Source organism: Pelecanus crispus, chromosome 8 (assembly GCF_030463565.1).
Source record: "Pelecanus crispus isolate bPelCri1 chromosome 8, bPelCri1.pri, whole genome shotgun sequence".
In the NCBI taxonomy this organism is placed as follows: Eukaryota; Metazoa; Chordata; class Aves; order Pelecaniformes; family Pelecanidae; genus Pelecanus; species Pelecanus crispus.
The window spans coordinates 47,629,181-47,648,239 of record NC_134650.1 but is presented as its reverse complement, the minus strand read 5'-3'; the positions used below and the strand labels follow the sequence as shown (position 1 = coordinate 47,648,239).

Sequence of the window (19,059 nt, the reverse complement as noted above, 5' to 3'; positions counted from 1 at the left end):
GGTATGGACCGGTACGGTAAGGTATGGTAAGGTATGGACCAATGCGGTAAGGTGCGGTGAGGTACAGTGAGGTATGGACCAGTGTGGTAAGGTATGGACTGGTAAGGTATGGACCGGTGCAGTTAAGTTGCGGTAAGGTATGGTAAGGTAAGGTACAGTAAGGTATGGATTGGTGCGGTGAGGTACGGTAAGGTATGGTAAGGTGCAGTAAGGTATGGACCAGTATGGTAAGGTACGGATCAGTAAGGTATGGACCAGTGCAGTAAGGTATGGTAAGGTACGGTAAGGTATGGACCGGTAAGGTATGGACCGGTGCGGTAAGGTATGGTAAGGTGCGGTAAGGTACGGACCGGTGCGGTAAGGTACAGACCAGTGCAGATTGGTATGGTAAGGTACGGTAAGGTATGGTAAGGTACAGATCAGTGTGGTAAGGTACGGTGCAATACGGATCAGTATGGCTCAGTATGGTTCAGTACGGCTCGGTATGGACCGGTGTAGATCGGTACGGCTCGGTACGGACCGGTGCAGTAAGGTACGGTAAGGTACAGTGCAGTATGGAGCGGTACAGATCGGTATGGCTCGGTACGGCTCGGTACGGCTCAGTGCGGATCGGTATGGTAAGGTACAGTAAGGTACGGATCGGTGCAGATCGGTATGGTGCAGTATGGATCAGTGCGGTAAGGTATGGCTTGGTACGGCTCGGTACGGATCAGTGCAGATCGGTACAGCTCAGTACGGCTCAGTGTGGTAAGGTATGGTGCAGTACAGATCAGTATAGATCGGACTGGCTTGGTACGGATCAGTGCGGATCGGTATGGTAATGTACGGTAAGGTATGGATCAGTGCGATTGGTACGGATCAGTACGGAACAGCACAGTGCAGTACGGTAAGGTACAGTACAGTATGGCACAGTGCGGTACAGCTCCGTACGGCTTGGTACAGCTCGGTACGGTAAGGTACGGTACAGTATGGAATGGTATGGTACAGTACGGCACAGAATGGAATGGTACAGTGTGGTACGGCACAGCCTGGAACGGTACAGTACAGTACGGTGCGGTACAGCTCGGTACAGCTTGGTACAGAATGGCACAGTGCAGTAAAGTACGGTGCAGTACAATGCGGTACAGTGCAGTACAGTACAGTACGTACAGTACAGCTCGGTACAGTACAGTACGGCACAGCTCAGCATGCTACAGCTCAGTACAGTACGGCACAGTACGGCTCGGTACGGTGCAGTACGGTGCAGCTTGGCATGGCACGGCTCGGCTCAGCTCAGTGTGGTACAGCTCGAATCGGCACAGCCTGGCACAGCACGGCTCAGCACAGCACAGCCCAACGCAGTACAGCACGGCACAGCTCGGTGCGGTGCAGTACGGCGTGGCTTGGCGTGGCACGGCTCGGTACGGCACGGCTCAGTGCAGCATGGCACAACTCGGTACGGCACAGCTCGGCACAGCTCAGCACAGCACAGCTCAACACGGCACGGCTGGCAGGATGCAGGATCAGGGCGCAGGGCTGGGTGCAGGGAGTGTAACTGGGTGCAGGGTGCAGGGCATGCGACTGGGTGGGTGCAGGGCACGGGGTGCAGGGTGCAGGGTGCAGGGCACGGGGTGCAGGGCACACGACAGGGTGTGGGGTGCAGGTCCAGGGTGCAGGGCACACGACGGCGCGGGGTGCACGAGTGCATGCAGGGCGCAGAAGGACGCGGGGCACGTGAGTCGCTGCAGGGCTCAGGGCAGAGGGCTGGGCGCAGGGCGCAGGGCACGGGCAGGGGTGCAGGATGCAGCGCCCAGGACGAGCGCTGGTGGCTGGGTGCGGGGCGCAGGGCACTGCTGGGGGCCACCCCCACCCCCCCAAAAGGATGCGGTTACGGCTCCTGCTCCCTGAGAGCTCCGGGCTGGCCACGGCGCACGGCGCGGCCCCAGCCCAGAGGCACGAAGCGCCTGGCTCGCAGGCGGCCGTCCCACGGCACGCACGTGCCACGCGGGGTGCGGGCAGGCGCGGGGGGCACGCCGGCCTCAGGGCCACGGGGACATCGGGGGAAGCACGGCCACGAGCTCCCGGCCGCCTGCGAGGGCCCTTCCCTGCCAGCGCCCACGGGAACGCCTGCGACGAGGCGTCCGCTCCCCGGCTCCGCAGGCTGCAGGGGTGCTGGGACGGGCTGGGAGCCCCGGGGAGCTCGGTTCGGCTGGTCTGGGGAGCCGGCGGAGGGAAGGGGCCGGGCCGGGGCAATAACCCTCCCCGGGAGGAAGGAGAAGAGCTCGGAATGCTGCAGCGCGGTTTGGGCATGGCCAGGAGCAGCAGGAGCCAGCTGAAGGCACTGGGATGAGGAGCTGGAGTCTCTCGGGAGGTGATGTCCCACGGGAACATGGTGCGGGGGGACAGCGTCCTGCAGCCATCAGGAAAGGCCGGCGCGGCACGGTGCCGACAGCCGGCTCATGCCGCGGCACCAGCGGGTCCCTCCGCGCCCGTGGGGCGGGCAGGATGGTCCTGGCAGAGCAGAAAGGACAGCCAGCCCACCGTGAAAGGTCAGCTAGAGCAAATTAAAGCCCTTGTCATGATGAGCTTCCCATTTCCATGATGGAAGGAGCATAAAACCCCGTCTCGGCTCCATTAACCCGTGAGCATAAACTGGGGCCAACCCCGGAGCCGTGCTGGCGGGGCTGGGAGAGGGACGGAGCCGGCACGTGGGTGCTTGTCCGCCCCATGCAGCCAAAGAGCTGCCCCGGGGCCGGAGACCTCCGGCAAAGAGTCTGGGATGGTGCCGGCAGTGCCATGGGAGAGAAATGCCCTCCAGCGCCCGTCCTGGAGAACATGAGCGGTGTCGGGTCCATCTTCGGGGAAGGAAATGGGAGAACAGAGTTGGACGGCTGGGAAATGCAGCCCTGCGCTGCACCCTGGGGTTGGGAAGGGGGAGGGTGGATACGGACAATCCAAAGTGTCCATGCATCTCCGGGATCACTCCACCATCACCGGGGTGGGAGCGCGGTGCAGGTTCGGAAGCGCAGTGCCGCACGTCGCAGGAGAGCTGCACGGCTCCGTCCCCCCGGAGCAGCTCTCGGCTGCGACGCTGACGTCTGGGTCTGGCTTTCCGCACCACCGAGCGAGATTTGAATGCGGCATTTACCCTGTAATCAGCCGGCTTTGGAAGCCTGCTTGGGAAGCGACTTTAGAGGGAGGAAAACCCCGCGCGCTGCCCGCCGCAACGGGTCCACGCCGGGCTGAGCCGGCTGCCGGCTTTCCCGCGCCACAGACACCTGCCAGCGCCTCGGGATGCAGCCAGGGCGGCACCGGCGGGGATGGGAGCGGGGAGGCCGTGCGGCGTTTGAAGGCGGCGATAACCCAACCTGCAGGATTTAATGGGAATGCCTTTGAATTATAAAGCACAAAGCCCTTTGCTTTGGGTAAAACTGTAATTAATATGAAATCGAGATGTAATTAAAAGCTACCGTCTTGGAGAAAATCAAACAAAAGCCAAGCGTGTATGTGCATAGGGGAAATATAATTAAAAATGAAAGAAATAGGGGGAAAAAAAAAACCAAACAGGTTGGGAAATGGTTGCAGAGCACTACGGGAGGGTTACATTTCCCGGCTCCTTGCCACCCTCGGCATCGAAGGACGTGCCCCAGCGAGACGGCCGCGGAGCCGGGACGGAGGGCAGAGCCCTGCCCCAGCAGCAGAACTGCGTGCTGTGCGCCGCGCTGGTTTGCAGGTTATACGTTCACATGGGTTTCATCCATCATATGCAAAAATCTTCCTTAGAAAGCCGCAGGAACCTGCGATGAGCGCACAGAGCACCCGTGGGGTTGGACGCACCTCTCCCGGTTCCCTTAGATGCTACAATAAGCTGGAAGCCGTGAAAGGAGAGCGCGTTTGCTCGCTCTTGATGCGGGCTGCCTGCTGGCCTCAGATGTGGCCGGAGCTCCAGGAGCTTGCCGGCGTCGCTGCTCGGAGTGCAGCCCACGGCTCCGGGCGGCAATGCCAAGCTCTCGGCCGCACCTCCCCACGCCCCCTCGGAGGGTTTCTCGACGGTTTGGCTGTTGCGGTGATGTTTTACCCCTGGTTTCTCTTCTATGGTCAAACCAGAGATGAGTCCCTGACTGTGCCTGGTGTAATGGGTCGCTCTCCGCTCCCAGACTTTCTGGTTCCCCGAAACGCCCCGGCCAGCCCCAAGTCCATGGGGCCCCTGCCCTGACACCGGCACTTCGGTCTCCTCGGGAGGGACGCTGAGCCCCGCGCTGCTGCCTTCGCCGCTGCTGCCGTACACACCGGTCCGGGGCAGGAGCGGGTCTGTCGTGCAACGGAGGCACCAGGCTCCTGGGGTGCAGAGGCTGTTAGAGCTCCCCACTCACCTTTCCGCATGAATAAACTCTGGGGCACCCCAAAAACCTGAGCTCCAGGTTGGACGGACATCCAGGGCCAGCCCCGCCGGGTGATCCCTTTGCAGGAGCAGGAGCGCCCTGAGCTGCGCTCCTGACGAAAGCAAGGGGGGTTGCGAGCGCCGGCGGCCAGCCCTGTCCCCAGCCGCCACCGAGGAGGACCCCAGGCACGGACAAGCCCGTTCCTGCCAGGCAAGCGTGGCTCGCGGGCGCGATGCTCGAACAGATCGGGGTGGATTCTGCAAAGCCGTCCGCCTTGCGGCGTCGGGTTTATTGCAAAGGTCTCTGTGGTTGCGCACTCCTTGCGTCCAAGCACGAACAGCTGGGCCGAGCCTTTCTCTGAACGCGGGGAGCGAGCCCGCCGGCGCTCCTGCCCTTCTCCAGAGTGCCAGTGCCTCTGCTAGGCTCTGCCAGCTCTGCCCTGCTGCAGGAGGTGAAGGCACCGCCAAGGCTGGGGGGCTTGGAGAGGCAGAGAGATTGAATCACAGAGCGTTTGGTAAAGCTCCATTTCCTTTCCAGAGTGTCCTTCATTAATATTTTAATTAAAACCAATTTTCTGAGCAGACCGCAATGACTCGGTGTACCCCACAGATAACGCATGGAAGGATTAAATTCGCGAGCGCGGCTCTTGGCAGGCCGGTAGGCCCGCGAGGCCACAGAGACCTGCCGGCACCACGGGTGACACAGACATTTACCGTTCCATTGCCACCCGTGGGCGACGGCGTCCCCGGCCCGCAGCGTGGGACCGGACGGACGCAGGGCTCTGCGGCACATGGGTACCGGCCTGTCCACAGGGAACCGGGGATGCTCGGGGAGGACAGGACAGGGACATCCCAGTATCCCTGAGCCCCCACGTTCCCGGGACGTGTCCCGGCGGCTGGAGCTCAGCTGAGCCCCCCTGGGCTGCCTGGTGCAGACCTCAGAGCTCACAGACGAGGTGATTTCCCCTCACCTCCAGCCAAAATTACCCCCCCTGCCCCATCCCACGCTCTCTTTATCTCTTTGCACCTTCCTAAATAATCCCTTTTCTTACTCCCTGCTTATCTCTGAGACGTTTGGAGGCAGGCCCTTCCCTTTCCCTTTCCCTTTCCCTTTCCCTTTCCCTTTCCCTTTCCCCTTCCCCTTCCCCTTCCCCTTCCCCCTTCCCTTCTCCCTTCCCTTCCCTTTCCCTTCCCCTTCCCTTCTTTCCCTTCCCTCCCCTCCCCCTTCCCCTTCCCTCTTCCCTTCTCCTTTCCTTTCCTTCTCCCTTCCCTTCTCCCTTCCCCTTCCCTCCTCCCTTCCCGATGCAAATACTTCATCCTACTGCAGACGAGTCCTTCCTGCATCTTCATCACGTTAATTGCTGGCTCTACCCTCAGCCTCCCCCATCTCCTCCCTGCGGCCCCCCAGCCTGACTCGGCACTCCCACTCCCCTCGGAGCCCGTTCCCACCGGCTGAGCCTTCCCAAGGACAACAGGGAGGTGCCACATCCCCCAGACCTGCTCCCACCCCTGTCCCCGCTCCCTCAGCTGTCACCGCGGCCTCCGTTCCCCCGCCTAGGTCACCCCCACCATCTGCAAAACCAGCCCCCCCGGGCAGGGTTGCCGCGGGAGAGGTTTTGATTTGCTTTGACGCGCCCCTCCAAAACCTGGGGCTGCCGCAAACGTGATGACGGCACTGGGGGTTTAAAGCGATTCAGGAATGTGATTCTGGAAAGCGTTTCACGCGCTGTCTCCAAGCCGAGATTTGGTGCCGCGGCGACTTCCCGCAGCCTTCCCAGCAGGAGGAGAGGCAAGCCGGCTGCGGGAGCCCATCGCACTGCCAGTGCCAGCGCCGGAGCTTCCCGCGGGAAGGGTTTTCTCCAGCTCTCGGCAGCGAGTGCTGCTGACTCACCTGCTCCGGGGGCCAGCACTGCAATAAAACCCCTCCCACGGCCAATTCCAGCGCAGCGCTTTCAACGCCTGCAAACAGAAGCTAGCCTCTCCGCGCCGAATACCCCGGGGTTGTTCACCTGCCCGTACGCTGCCATCCCTTCCCATAACGAACCACCGCCTCCCGCCCGGAACCCTCTGCAGGGCACGCTAACAGCAGCTAACCAGCAGCAGTTAAATCTCCGGGAAGGATCAGATGAGAGGCAGCCGGGGAAAAATCCCTGTGGGAATTCCACACCGCTCCCTTCGAAACCTTTATTGCCCGCAGCGGTGCCCGGCTGGTGATTTCTCCCCGTGGGAATTTCAGCCTCCTCTCATAGAATCACAGAATCACGGAATGCTTTGGGCTGGAAGGGACCTTTAGAGCCCACCCAGCCCAGCCCCTGCAGCGAGCAGGGAACAGCTTTAACCAGAGCAGGGTGCTCAGAGCCCCGTCCAACCTGGCCTGGGATGTTCCCAGGGATGGGGCCTCCACCACCGCTCTGGGCAACCTGTACCAGTGCCTCACCACCCTCAGTGTAAAAAATTTCTTCCTTATATCCAGTCTAAATCTATTCTTCTTCAGTTTAAAACCATTACTCCTTGTCCCGTCACAACAGGCCTTGCTAAAAAGATTGTCCCCGTCCTTCCTGTAGCCCCTTTCAGCACTGCAAGGCTGCACTAAGGTCCTGCAGCCTCCTCTTCTCCAGGCTGAACACCCCCAGCTCCCTCATCCCCTTCGCTGGGTGGCACAAGGGGCACGCAGCACCCTGGGCTACAAGGGGCCTGTTTCACCATGAGAGCCATCTGCAAGGAGGCCGAGGCCGGGAGTGGGGAGACACCGCGGCCGTCGGAGCCGGGAGCTGGTCGCAGGGACGCTGCGCTGGGAAGACGGCGGATGTCCTGAAGCGGGGGACGGCTGCCACCAGCCCTCCCGGCCTGGGGTGTCCGTCCCCGCTGTGCTGAGCCCCCCAAAGCCGGGCCCTAGGCGGGCGGCTTCGCCTCAGGGGCTGTCAGGGGGAAGCCCTTCTCCTGGCGGCCATGTCGTGGCTGCGGCCTGAGCCACCCACCCCTGTCCCACACACACGGCCGCAAACAGGCTCCGTGGAGCGCGTCCCCCTCTTTCCGTGCCCTACCCCAGCGTGTCCCCGCCACACCCCACCTCACCCCTCCCGCCCACCGCCCCGCACGGCGGCTGCCCCCGCCTCAGCCGCACCGCCCGCCCTCCCCAAGATGGCAGCCCCCGCCTCCGCCACTACCAAGATGGCGGAAGGGCGGGGCGGGACTACGCCGCGCTTCCAGCCAATGGGCGAAGGCGGCCTCCCCCGGCGGGCAGCCAATGGCGGCGCAGGGCGGGCGGGTTGGTTTGGCGGGAAGCGGGCGGGGGCCGCCATGATGGCGGGCCCGGGAGGGCGGACATGGCGGGACCTGCTGGGTAGGTCCGGGCTGAGGCGGCGCCGGGGCTCCTCTGAGTGAGCTCTTGGCCTGGCGCTCCTTGCAGGGGCAGCGGAGGGGAAGGGAGGGGGGAATGTCCCCTCTCTGCCCTCACACACCCCCCTCCTCCAGCCTGCGTGGTGCGCTGGGCCCCTGGCAGCCCCTCGCCTCAGCCCCTCGCCTCAGCTCCTCCTCAGCCCCTCGGCCCCTGCTCCTCCCAGAAAACCTCTCCCAAAGGCCGGTGGCCTTCCTGTGGCCCTGCCGCGGCTCCTGTCCGGGGGTGGGGGTGTCAGGGCAGCACTTTGGTTGCTTTGGGCTAAGGGCCTTGGGAGGCTGATGGCTGACAGTGCCTGACAGGGCTTTGGCTGCGCTGGGCCGCTCGTGCTGGGCTTTGGCTGCAGAGGTGCCTGGAGCAAACCGTACAGAAGCATCCCGCACCGCTCCTGCCGTGCTGCCGGCTAACGAGGGCCTGAGCGGGGCTGCCTTCACCCCGTCAGTGCGGTGTGCTGTAGCAGCAGAGAGAGGGAGGTGTCCTCGGGGGCTGTCGGAGCAAGCTGTGGTTGTAAAAGAAATCCAAACTTCTCAGCAGGGAGAGCCAGGAAACGAAAAAGCACCTTTGGGAGCGGAGCAGAGCTCCGGGAAGCGGCTCTGCGCCTTCTGGATCACCATCAGAACCTCAATGACCTCCTCCTGGAGGTAGGAGCGGGGTGGTTTGGTTTTGCAGTGGTCAGGCTGGGGATGGCGGGAGATCCCAGCTGGAGGTGGGTTCCACCAGGGTCCTTCCCAGGACTGCTGTAGAATGAATGTTCCCAGGAACACAGTTTTCATGATAAGTGAAAAGAAAAAAAAAACCTGGCACTGTAGGAGTAAGCTGAAGTTCAGAGGTCTGTGTTGCAGAAATGAAGTTATTTTTTTCCTTTATTCCTCTATGTTTTATTGTTACAGACTAAAAATGGTTAAGCATGGTTTGGATTTGGGACAAAGGGAAATCCAGTGCCTTTTTCTTTGGGGTCAGAGCTGGCCTCCTGTGAATATAGGAAAAAAAAATCAGGAGAGACTATTGGGTTTTCTCTCAATTACCAACCATTTCTGACTAATGTGACTGTCTTGATGAAAACCTGTGTCATTTGCCTATATAGATGCTTGAGCCAGCATTCTGACTTGTCCACGTTCTACCTTCTCCTCATGTACTGGAGAGAGCTTTTGATTCTGATAACTCAAATGGACAATTCAAATACTTCCCACAGTTCAGCCACAAGGACGTTTCTTTCTGTACAGAATATTTGTCTTTATAAAAAGAAAAAAGGGGATTTAACTAGAAAGGGATCCACCATTTTGGCATGTTTCATCAAATATTTATGCCAGCGTAGCTTCACAGACAAGACTTGAAAGACAGAAATTCTGTTCCTGGTGCTGCTGCTGATCTGTTGGGTGACTGGGGACAAATAGCTTTGACCTGTATCATCTTTTCTCTGCATAAAATGAAGATAACTGTACTTATGTCTCTTGTAAAGTGCCCCGAAACCTGTGGTTTACCATGACCGCGTGGGAGCTTGGTGTTAATTTCACTTCAGTTGCTCCAGCCCCCAAGAATGCCGGGGCTGCTCAGCATGCTTTAGAGGGAATAGGTTTGTAAATGTGTGTAACGGACATCTAAGACTGTTATGTTTTTGTTTGGCTTCCAGGTGGAAGATTCAATCAAGCCAGGTGGACAGGGTGACGGAGAGCACCAGGAAGTATCATCAGAATCATTTATAGGTGAGCGAAAGACTATTGGAGTCAGGTATGGGAAAGAACTTTATGTCCTGAATTTCTGCCTGTTAAATGCATTCCCAGTTTTACTTCCTTTTCGTTGTTCTGGTCTCCCATTTGGCTACTCATTTCTTACTTGTCTGGTGATGACACCGCTGGCGAGGACTGATTGCTAAATATTTGGATTATTTGAAGGTGTTACTGTGAGCCCCACAAGACTAAAATACAAAAATCTGTTTAGCAGGGATATTCCACCTCTGCCCCTGCTGTTCAGCCCCTGTTTTATGTACAGTAAAGGAATGATAGATGGAAATCAAATGATTTTCAACAAATGACGTCTATGCTGGAAGGAGTTTAAGACTTGGGACTTCTGTCTTCATAGTTATGTGTTCAAACCCTTTTTTCTCCCGTGCTGTCAGCTTTCTGCATTGGCTTTTTTTTTTTTTTTTCAGTCTCTGTTCTGCAGGAACAGGCCTCAAGACTGGGTGTACCTGCAGCAATCTTGGCAACCAAAAATGCTGTTACCAACATCGAGTGGATCTGCCAGGCTTCTGCAAGCCCCTCTCAAGTACCACTGCTGAACTTGGACCAGAGAGTAAGGGAAAAGGTTTACATTTAGTTTATCAAGAAAACGGTATTGTTAGGTTTGACTTTAAACCCAGTTTATCTGTTCTGATAAAGTCACCCAAACACGTAGGACCTCAGTGGCCGATTATTCATTTGTGTGTCTGATATGCTCACAAAAAGACGGCGTTCTTCTAGACAGGAAAGTGTCTGGTTTTGACAGCTTGGAAATGAAGTTGTTTGTCACTGAAGAGCAGCGTTATGCAGGTGTCTCTAAGCAGATCCTGTGTTACCACCTCTGGTGCACCTCAGCCTTCCCTGGCATGGTTTGGTCTCTCTTATCCACGGTTCCATCTCTATCGATCGTCCCGGTTTGCAGCCTCGCCGGCTGTGGTGATGGCCATCCATACAAAAGCTGTGCCGTGACTGCTGGGGCAAGTCCCCTCTGAGGAGCTGTCAGGTGTCCCTGCTGTCAGCCCGGCTGCCTTTACTTCAGCCTTAGGATGAAAGGTTTCGGCTTTTCCCATGAATTCTCTGCACCGTTCGAGCCTTAAAAAAAGCAGTAAACAGGGAAAAGCAACAAATTATTTTTCTAAAAATGTGTTATTTACAAAGGAAATTATTTCTGCTTCATTTCCGGGGTGATTCCAGAAAAGGTTGTCTTGCTTGCTTCAAACGGTCAAGGATTTGCTGGCGAACAACGTGTTCTGTCGCTCGCTCTTCTGTCGAGAAATGTGGAAAATGAAGGTAAGAACTCACGGAGAGATGTTGCCGTGTTACAGACCATTTAGACTTCATCTGCGGGATGTGGTAGCGTGTTTTCAACCCTCCTCTCCTGTGAAGGTCAGGGATAACTGTTGAACGGACTGGCGAAGTGCTGTGATTTCCGTTCAGTTTCCCTCGATGGTATTTTTGGTGACCTAGAGCAGTCGTGGCACTGCTCATTCCTCCTCTGGTCGAGTGCAGTCATGAACTCCTCCTGAGAATGCCTGTGGTCTTTCTGACCTCTCAAAAGCATGAACTGAATTATAAATGGTGGGGTTTTTTTTTTGTTTGTTTGTTTGTTTTGCTTATTTTAAAGCAAGTTCACCGGGAGCTTCCTTGCCTCTGGAGCGGGATTTGCTTTTTTTGAAGAGGATTTAGTAGAGGTTTGGAAGTAGGTGAATTGCTAAAGTTGCGTGGCCGTTCCTGCTGAGAAACTGGCACAAAGGAGGGCTGACAGCACCTTGGTGATCAAGCGTTGTTTTTTAGGGAGCTAGGCAAGCAGCACTCTTGCCTCTGCAAAGGAGGTGTCCATCTGTTTCCTTTCGTACCGAGCACGGCTGGTGCTCGCTAGGAAGGGCATGGCAACGCAGTGCCTGGAGTTGCAGCATGGTCATGGGATTAAACTCATCTGAGGTGACACCGCAGTTAATAGAAGCTTTGGGGGGTATCGTTTTCTTTCCTATTTAGCTTCGCTGCCTTACTGTTATCAATGAAATACGCTAATAACTCTGTCCTTCAGTTAGAATCGTAGAATCGTTTAGGTTGGAAAAGACCTTTAAGATCATCCAGTCCAACCATTAACCTAGCACTGCCAAGTCCACCACTAAACCAATTAAACCAATTAAGGGTACAGTAAGCAATCCAGATCGACTAACCAGGCAGTGCCGCAGCTCCCAGCCGGCTGTGGGGTGGCACGGTCCCAGAAGTCCTCTATGTGCTTTGCCAGCAATATTCAGCGCGTCTTTGGCATTCTGGTTCTCCGCTCTGTTTATCTGGGAATGCCGATAAGCCTAAGTGAGTTCACGCAGAAGATGGCTTGAGAGAAATAGGACAGCAGCTAACAGCTTGCGTTGCTTCACAAATGTCTTGTCTTGATTTTGTTTGGGCGGTTTGTTTTCTTAAGATAAGTGGTGCTCTAAGTAGAGTTAAGGACTTTTTGTGAGCGGGATGGTTTTGGTTGCTCTCTGCTCTGGTGGGAAAGAAGGAAGAGGCTGATCTGCCAGGATAAAGAGGCATGCTCTAGTCTCAAATATCTGATCCTGGGCTGAAAACAGAATCCTGTGTGTTTTGTAGGCCGATTAAAATCTCCTCGTTCTCAGGTAGACGTGGAGATCAAGCGCTGCTGTGTAATTGAGATTGTTACAGTAAAGAATTAGGTTGTCAAAGACAAAGTATGTGGGTGAGTCTGGGGTCATGCTGAGAAGCAGCTGCTAGCTGCTGCAGAAAGCTGGCGGGGCTTTTCTTCTGAATGGCTCGTGTGCCCAAGGCTCCCAAGTACCTCTTCGCAAGGTGTGAAGATTTTCTTTCTGGCTTGGAGCGTTTCTGTGTGGAGGCTGGAAGGAGCAGAAGTTGCTGCTGGACCTTTTTCCCTGCCAGGTGTGCCCTGGAGTCCCCTTTTGCTGGCACAGGACACGCTGTTCCGGGCGGGAGCTGGAAGGGATGTCACAGGGAGGCATGAAGGGCGGCAGTTTCACCCGCACGGAAGTGATGCCTTGTGCTGATTTTGCTGACGGCGAGCCTGGCGTTAGGAGCAGGACTGCCTGAGCGGTGTTGGTTTTTCCTCTGCGTCCACCGGCCTCTCTGCCCGTAGAGTTGCAGTGCCTCTTTCCGTAGCCTCCTCTTGGGAAATGGATTTGAGAGCAGCAAACTCGCTTCACAGAGACTAATAAACAGTTCGTAGGCTAAGCGATAATTCTCCAATCTGTTTCTGGATCTGAATTAACAAGACTCAAAACTTAGTGGTGTTACCTGTTTTCTGGGATATCCACTGCTCCTTTGAACGTGCAGCATCAGCATTATTCCAGGGGAACAAAGATGGATATATTTATTACTCGACCATGAGAATTTAAAATGATAGAATCATGGAATTGTTTAGGTTGGAAAAGACCTTTAAGATCATCCAGTCCAACCATTAACCTACACTACCAAGTCTACTCTAAGCCAATCAAGGGTAGACCAGACTAAACCATGTCCCCAAGTGCCACCTCTGCCCGTTTTTTGAACGCTTCCAGGGATGGGGACTCCCCCACCTCTCTGGGCAGCCTGTTCCAATGTTTGACCACCCTTTCCGTAAAGAAATTTTTCCTAATTTCCAACCTAAATCTCCCCTGGCGCAGCTTAAGCCCATTTCCTCTCGTCCTATCGCTAACTGCTTGGGAGAAGAGACCAACACCCACCTCACTACACCCTCCTTTCAGGGAGTTGTAGAGAGCGATCAGGTCTCCCCTCAGCCTCCTCTTCTCCAGGCTGAACACCCCCAGCTCCCTCAGCTGCTCCTCATAAGGCCTGTGCTCCAGACCCTTCACCAGCCTTGTTGCCCTTCTCTGGACACGCTCCAGCACCCCAATGTCTTTCTTGTATTGAGGGGCCCAAAACTGGACGCAGTATTCCAGGTGCGGCCTCACCAGCGCCGAGTACAGGGGCACAATCACCTCCCTGCTCCTGCTGGCCACACTATTCCTGATACAAGCCATCTACAACCCTAAACCATTCAAAATTTGTAGGAAGGAAAAATAAAATATAGTCTTTCCTCATCCAGTACTTCCTATGTTGTCATTTTAAAATTTGAGTAAGTTCTGGAGAGTTTGAATAAATGGAATTTAATTTTATTTTTTTATATATAGTTTACATTAGCCAAACGTTAACGTTAGCTGCAAAATGCAGACTGTGACCTAATTGTGACATCTTGTTAGGACCCTCCAGTGCTGGAAGCTGTGTGGCGCCTGCACAGAGGTGACATCGTTGGACTGGGAGAGCTGCTGGAGAGGTGAGCAGAGGTTTGCAGGTTTGCAGATGTATTTCATCTCTCAAAGCCTGTTGAAATGTAATCGGGGATTAGTCATGAGTATTCTGGACTAAGAATATAGTCAGATGCTGGCAAGTGATCAGATTAGCAGGACTGAAGAAGTTACCCTGGGTTTGAGAGGTTACTCTGGGTTAATTAGCGCAGCTCAAGGTGCGGTGGCCGGTTGTCTGACGGCTGCCGCGTCAGCTGCGATGCGAAGAGAAACGGTTGGGTGAGAACCGCCGCTGCAGACCGTCCTGGGTGATGCTTTATCTCCGGCTTTGTTTCACTGGTGCAGATGGCCGTGTGTGGGTGGTTACCACGCGGTGTGGGAAAGAGCTCGGCGACCCAGCTCCTTCACTTCGTCTGGCCGTGCCGCCGGTTCCGCTGTGGAAACGCGCATTTAGCCTGGAAAAAAATTAGTGCCGGTCTTGACGAGAAGTGTCGCTTTGCAGAAGTGGTGTGCTTCTGTCTTCGCAAAACCTTACACTTCAGTCAGGTTTGGCAGAGTTAATCTCCAGAGAATAGTTATTCTAAGAATTAATTTTTTTTTTCCCCCCCTAATACAGAACTAACAACTAAAACCAGTTAGCCTTTGTGAGGCTCAGGTTGTTTTCTTCTGGTGTCAAAGGAATGTTACAGTGATCTTTTAGGCCGTTGATAGTGGTTTACTTGTTAATGGGATAGGAAAAAAGCCTTCAGTGCCCACTCTACCTCAAATTTAAGCAAACCAAAGGGCTAGATTAAGAGCTTAACATTTTTTTTAAAGTGTTTTTTTTTATCCAAGTATCTTAGAAATCAGCACTAAAGTCTTTCTTCTAGCAGAACTTTTAAAATGGAAATACTTTAATGTCAGAGATGAGGAAATACTTGAACACACAATTTGACATGTGTGTTTTCCTTTGGGTGTGTTTGTTGTGGAATCTTTTTATAAAGCAAATAAAGTTCTTGGTGGTCCAAATGAAAGAAATGAAATGCCACATATAGGGCAGAGTCCTGCACAGATGCCTCTTTCCTGAGTCCAAGAAGATGGTGGAGCAAAAACCCAAGCATTTCAAAGAGTAGGAGGGATTGAATTGCCTGTGTTTTTGTTTGTTCTCAGCAACCCGGACGCCCCTGCTGCGGTGGAGTGGCTGTGCAGCAGCCTTTGCGGCCTCTGTGAGCGGGCGGAGGAGCCCTCCGGGGACGTGGAGCTCGCTGGGCGCGTTCTCTCAGGCAAGGCGCTCGGCCGGGCGCTGGTGTGGACCAGCAGCCAGGCCCCGCTCCAATTTTTTTTTCCCCTTAAAAGCTAATGGGTTTGAATTTCTATGTCCCTTTGAGTTATAGTACCACAAGAAAGCGTAGTTGCAAGGTCTGTGGGGCCACGGATGATATATTGAGAGTGTGACATGCCTGCAAAGTGTCTGAGATATTTTGGACCAGAAATATTTAACAGTTCCATTTCCGCCTGGTCATTTTCTATTATTTATTTTGCGGTTTTGTTGAGGGGAAAAAAAAAAAAATCACAATTTGATTGAAGAGCTGTAGTCAGACCTTTGGACCACAGCAGTCGGTCAGGTACAACCCATATGAGTTCTGCAGTGGTAATAGAGCGTAAGACCTGCAAATTCTAAAGTCTTTACAATCCTTTAAGTTTCTGTGCTCCTTGCCATCCATTGTTCTAGGTCCTTTAGCCCGGGAGTAATTTTACTCCAAGAAAATAAGTGATTCCTGCTGACTGCTGTGTAGTGAATGAGGCTTTTCAGACAGTAGTGCTGTTGGGAGACCGAGATGGGGAGGCAAAAGAGCAAGCGATCTTTATTGCAAGGGGATGCTGAAACACTGATTCCTTCTTGATTTGCAGACTTTGCGATCGTGTTTCTTCAGAATGGCTTTCAGCAAACTTCGGAGCTGGGAAGGAAGTTGGAATTCAAAAAAGTCCCCTATGTAAGGACAAAATGAACATATTTACAAATGGATATTTAAAAAAGCAGTTCCATTATCTACCTCTGTGCCTTGCTGAGTATACATAAATCAGCTTAGAGCAACAAAGAAAGGGTGGTGGTCCAGGTGCTGGAATGGGTGAGGAGGAAATGGTGAAACCAGAACAAAGGCTTTTTTTTAAATAGAGAATTTCTCTAAGGTGAGGCGACAAGGGTGTTGTAAGCGTCCTTGGTTTCACCTTGATTGCCCTTTTTTCCATTTGAATGTGAGGCATGGAATCCTGGTAAGCACGGGAAATGCTTGCCCTTCTGTCTTTTGTATCTGTTCTACCATAAAGCCTGAGGTAAAAGTTAAGCTTTAAATTAAGAAGGACAAAATTCTTTGAGTCAGTTTACTGTTTCTGCATATAACTGTAGCTCTTTTAAACTCTAAATGGTCTTCATTTGTCAATTTTGAACAGATCTGTCGAGCTGTCTTACAAAGAATGTTGACATGTAAGTGTTTTTGAGATTCATAGCTTTGTGCAGTCACTGCTGTTTGCTAGACTTGCCCTCCTTGTTCATTGCTAAACCTCTAAGCACAAATCCTTTGCCTGGGATGCTTTTCCTCTGTTGTGCACAGTATTTCTGTCACTGATGTTATGTGCCTACGTTCTCCCTTTCGCTCTTGTGAAGTGAGTGTCTTCTAACACCGCAGATAATTTCTTGCTTTTTATGCTGGTTCATTTTGATGCTCCCAGCTGCAACATCAGGTTGCTATGTGAGCTGATTTTTTTGCAAGTTTGATTGGAAGCAATCCAATCTGTTGTAGCACAGAGATTAAGCTAGATTTTTTTCTGCTTACTAAATTAAACTGTGAATTTACAGAGTTATGTGCAAGTAAGCTATTTTGCTGCTTTGTGGTTTGGATTTGCAGACTGATGTTTTGTGAAACCTATTTTTTTTTTTTTTTTATACTGAGCAAAAACCTCTAATGTACGTGTGTAGCCTTTAAACGGCCAGTCTTCAAGAAGCGTCCCGTGGACAAGGTGCGAGTTTTGGCCTGGGCAGCCCTGATGCTGCCGCTGAGAGCTCAAGTGTAGTAGTGCCCGATTTGCATTGCAGATCCCGATGCGGGAAGACTATACGTGCACGAGGGTTATTTTGTGCCTTGTGTCGCACGGTAACTTGCTGTATCTGCGGTACAGTGGAGGAAGCATTCACTTAGCCTCCTCACGTTCGCTTACACCTCCTCACGTGCCCTACGCCAGTGTATTGGTATAAGCTGACTGCGTAGCTGCGGTTACTCTCCTGTCTCCTTAGTGACGGCGCCTTACCGCTTTTCTTGCTGGCATGTTTCAGCAACGTGCGCGGTGCTGCTGCAGACGTTAGTGCTTTTTGTCTGCTGTGAGATGACTGAAAGCCAGGACACGACACCAGGGCTGCTCCCTCCCTTCTGCGTCTCTCCCCGTGGGCTCTGCCAGCCCGATCTCTTACCCCGTGTCTCGCGGGGCGTTGCTGTCTGTAGACGGAGGTGCCTTGCAGACTTTGTGGAGTGCTTCTAAAAAGGGAAAGCTGTAAGAGAAGCGCTTTATTATTTAATATGTATGAGTTCCGTCGCTCGGGTGGCCCTTTAACAGTGTTGGTACTTGAAAAATAACCCTTATAAACACAGGACTAGGGGGATTTTGGAGGAAGAGGAGCAGGCTGCTGGCAGTCAGGCAGGACTCTGCTAACCTGCTCTTCATTTGACCTTCGCGGTTGTGCAGCCTGCAGTGCCACTGGCTGACTTGCAGTCTGTGCGCCTGAAAATGTATTAAGCGAGTTTTATGTAAGATATTTTTGTTAGTGTGTACTTTTAGGTCACCTTTGAGGGGTTTCACTGAACTAACCAGCTGCTTTGAAGAACATGAGGATTCTTTACGTAAAATAATTCACTATTAATGAAGACCTTCACAGGAGGAGAAGGACAGGCTGAGAGTAGCATGGGAGCGCTGTGCTTCATAGTAATGATCTTGCTATATTGAACTCCTGTGCCCGAGGATAAGTAGAGTTTATCTCCTTTTCTCTATTCTCCCCTACTTAACCTTAAAGTATTCCTCAGCAGGGGAGGAGACTATTACATATTAACGCTGCGGACTGCCTTAGGAAAGGCATGTGAGGGACGCCTGTTTTGCTGCCCCAGCTCAGTAAATTTCCCTTTCAGGGTGCTTCACTGAATGATCCTAATAAACGAAACAAACTCTCTTAACTGTTAAAAGAGGAGGCTTTTAAAGGTAGGATGGGACAAGAAGCAGAAGAGCTGCTGCTGCAGCAGGCCGTAAAGCAAAGGGTCTCTCAGCATGTGGGCTTTGAGCGGTGTAGGCTGATGGTCAAGGCAATGCACTGTGCAAGCTGCCAACCTGTGTGACCTCTACCAGTCATTTTGGGGCAATTCTAGCCTTTGAAGGAATTTCTGCGACGCAAATGTAACATGAAGTCCCACTGCTGTTACGAATGTGTGGCATTCGCAGCAGCGTGCTCTTTGTTTGGTGAGGGCGGTTTCCAGGGGTTGTTAATTGAACGTCTGCTTGTGCAAATCCCTGCCTCCCGACAGGCTGTTCTGTCCTGCAGCTTTGCAGTGTTCACACTTGCAGGTGCACTGCACAACTAGGATTGGATTTGGAAATAAAATACTAATTTATGTGCATTTTTAGTTGGCTTAATTATTAGCATGTTCTTGGGAATGCTTTTAAATTGGTTCAAGGTTAGTGTTAACAGTTTTTGAGTCTCTGTGTCGCTTTTGAAAAAAATTCATACGATCTTAATGCTGCTGAATGGCCTCTACACATTTCCCTAATGGGGTCACCTTCTTAAAGGTGCACAAATTGCCTGTTCCAGTTAGTTCCTGTGATGTTTAATGTCACAGTTCCTTCCGTTTCTCTCATTACATTTTTGTGTCTCTACTTTGGGGTACAGGGGTGCTTGATGCTGTTGCTAAAGAGAAGCAGGAAGACGTTTCCACGTTGCAAGCTATGAGGTTCTGGTAAGAAACACTGTTCCCCTGAGGAATTTCAGGAGGAGGTTTTTGTCCACTGCTACACTTGTTACTGAAATAGGGGGACTGTGCCCCACCCTGTGCTACTTATGTTTAGTGTTCTCCGCTCTAATAAAATATGTGCAAGCAAAAATGCATGTGAAAAGATAAGCTCCAGGTGTGAAGGGGTGTTCTGGCAGTGTTGGAACCAATCTTGGAGCATCCTCTCGGCATGAGGTAAGTTTCCCCTGTCAAGTTTTCTTGCTCTGCTTCTGAGCAGGAACACCTGGAAGGTGCTGTCATTGTCTCCTCCAATTCCTGCTTCCAAACCCATTTTGTCTAATAGCTTTGTGCA

General features: G+C 53.2%; 1 protein-coding gene across 2 annotated transcripts in view; it reads left to right on the top strand.

Moving 5' to 3' along the window:
- Positions 1-7,663: 7,663 nt before the first annotated feature.
- FANCA (FA complementation group A) overlaps positions 7,664-19,059 on the top strand; it is a 38,688-nt gene continuing 27,292 nt past the window's right edge. Inside the window, exons 1-10 of one of the 2 annotated variants that reach the window (XM_075715223.1) lie at positions 7,664-7,703; positions 8,292-8,398; positions 9,388-9,460; positions 9,907-10,049; positions 10,670-10,765; positions 13,696-13,769; positions 14,890-15,002; positions 15,631-15,713; positions 16,171-16,204; positions 18,647-18,713. In XM_075715223.1, the coding sequence (XP_075571338.1) occupies positions 7,664-7,703; positions 8,292-8,398; positions 9,388-9,460; positions 9,907-10,049; positions 10,670-10,765; positions 13,696-13,769; positions 14,890-15,002; positions 15,631-15,713; positions 16,171-16,204; positions 18,647-18,713 (830 nt within the window). Of the gene's footprint in view, positions 7,704-8,288; positions 8,399-9,387; positions 9,461-9,906; positions 10,050-10,669; positions 10,766-13,695; positions 13,770-14,889; positions 15,003-15,630; positions 15,714-16,170; positions 16,205-18,646; positions 18,714-19,059 lie in introns of both variants that reach the window. The other variant, XM_075715222.1, reaches the window with a different exon arrangement.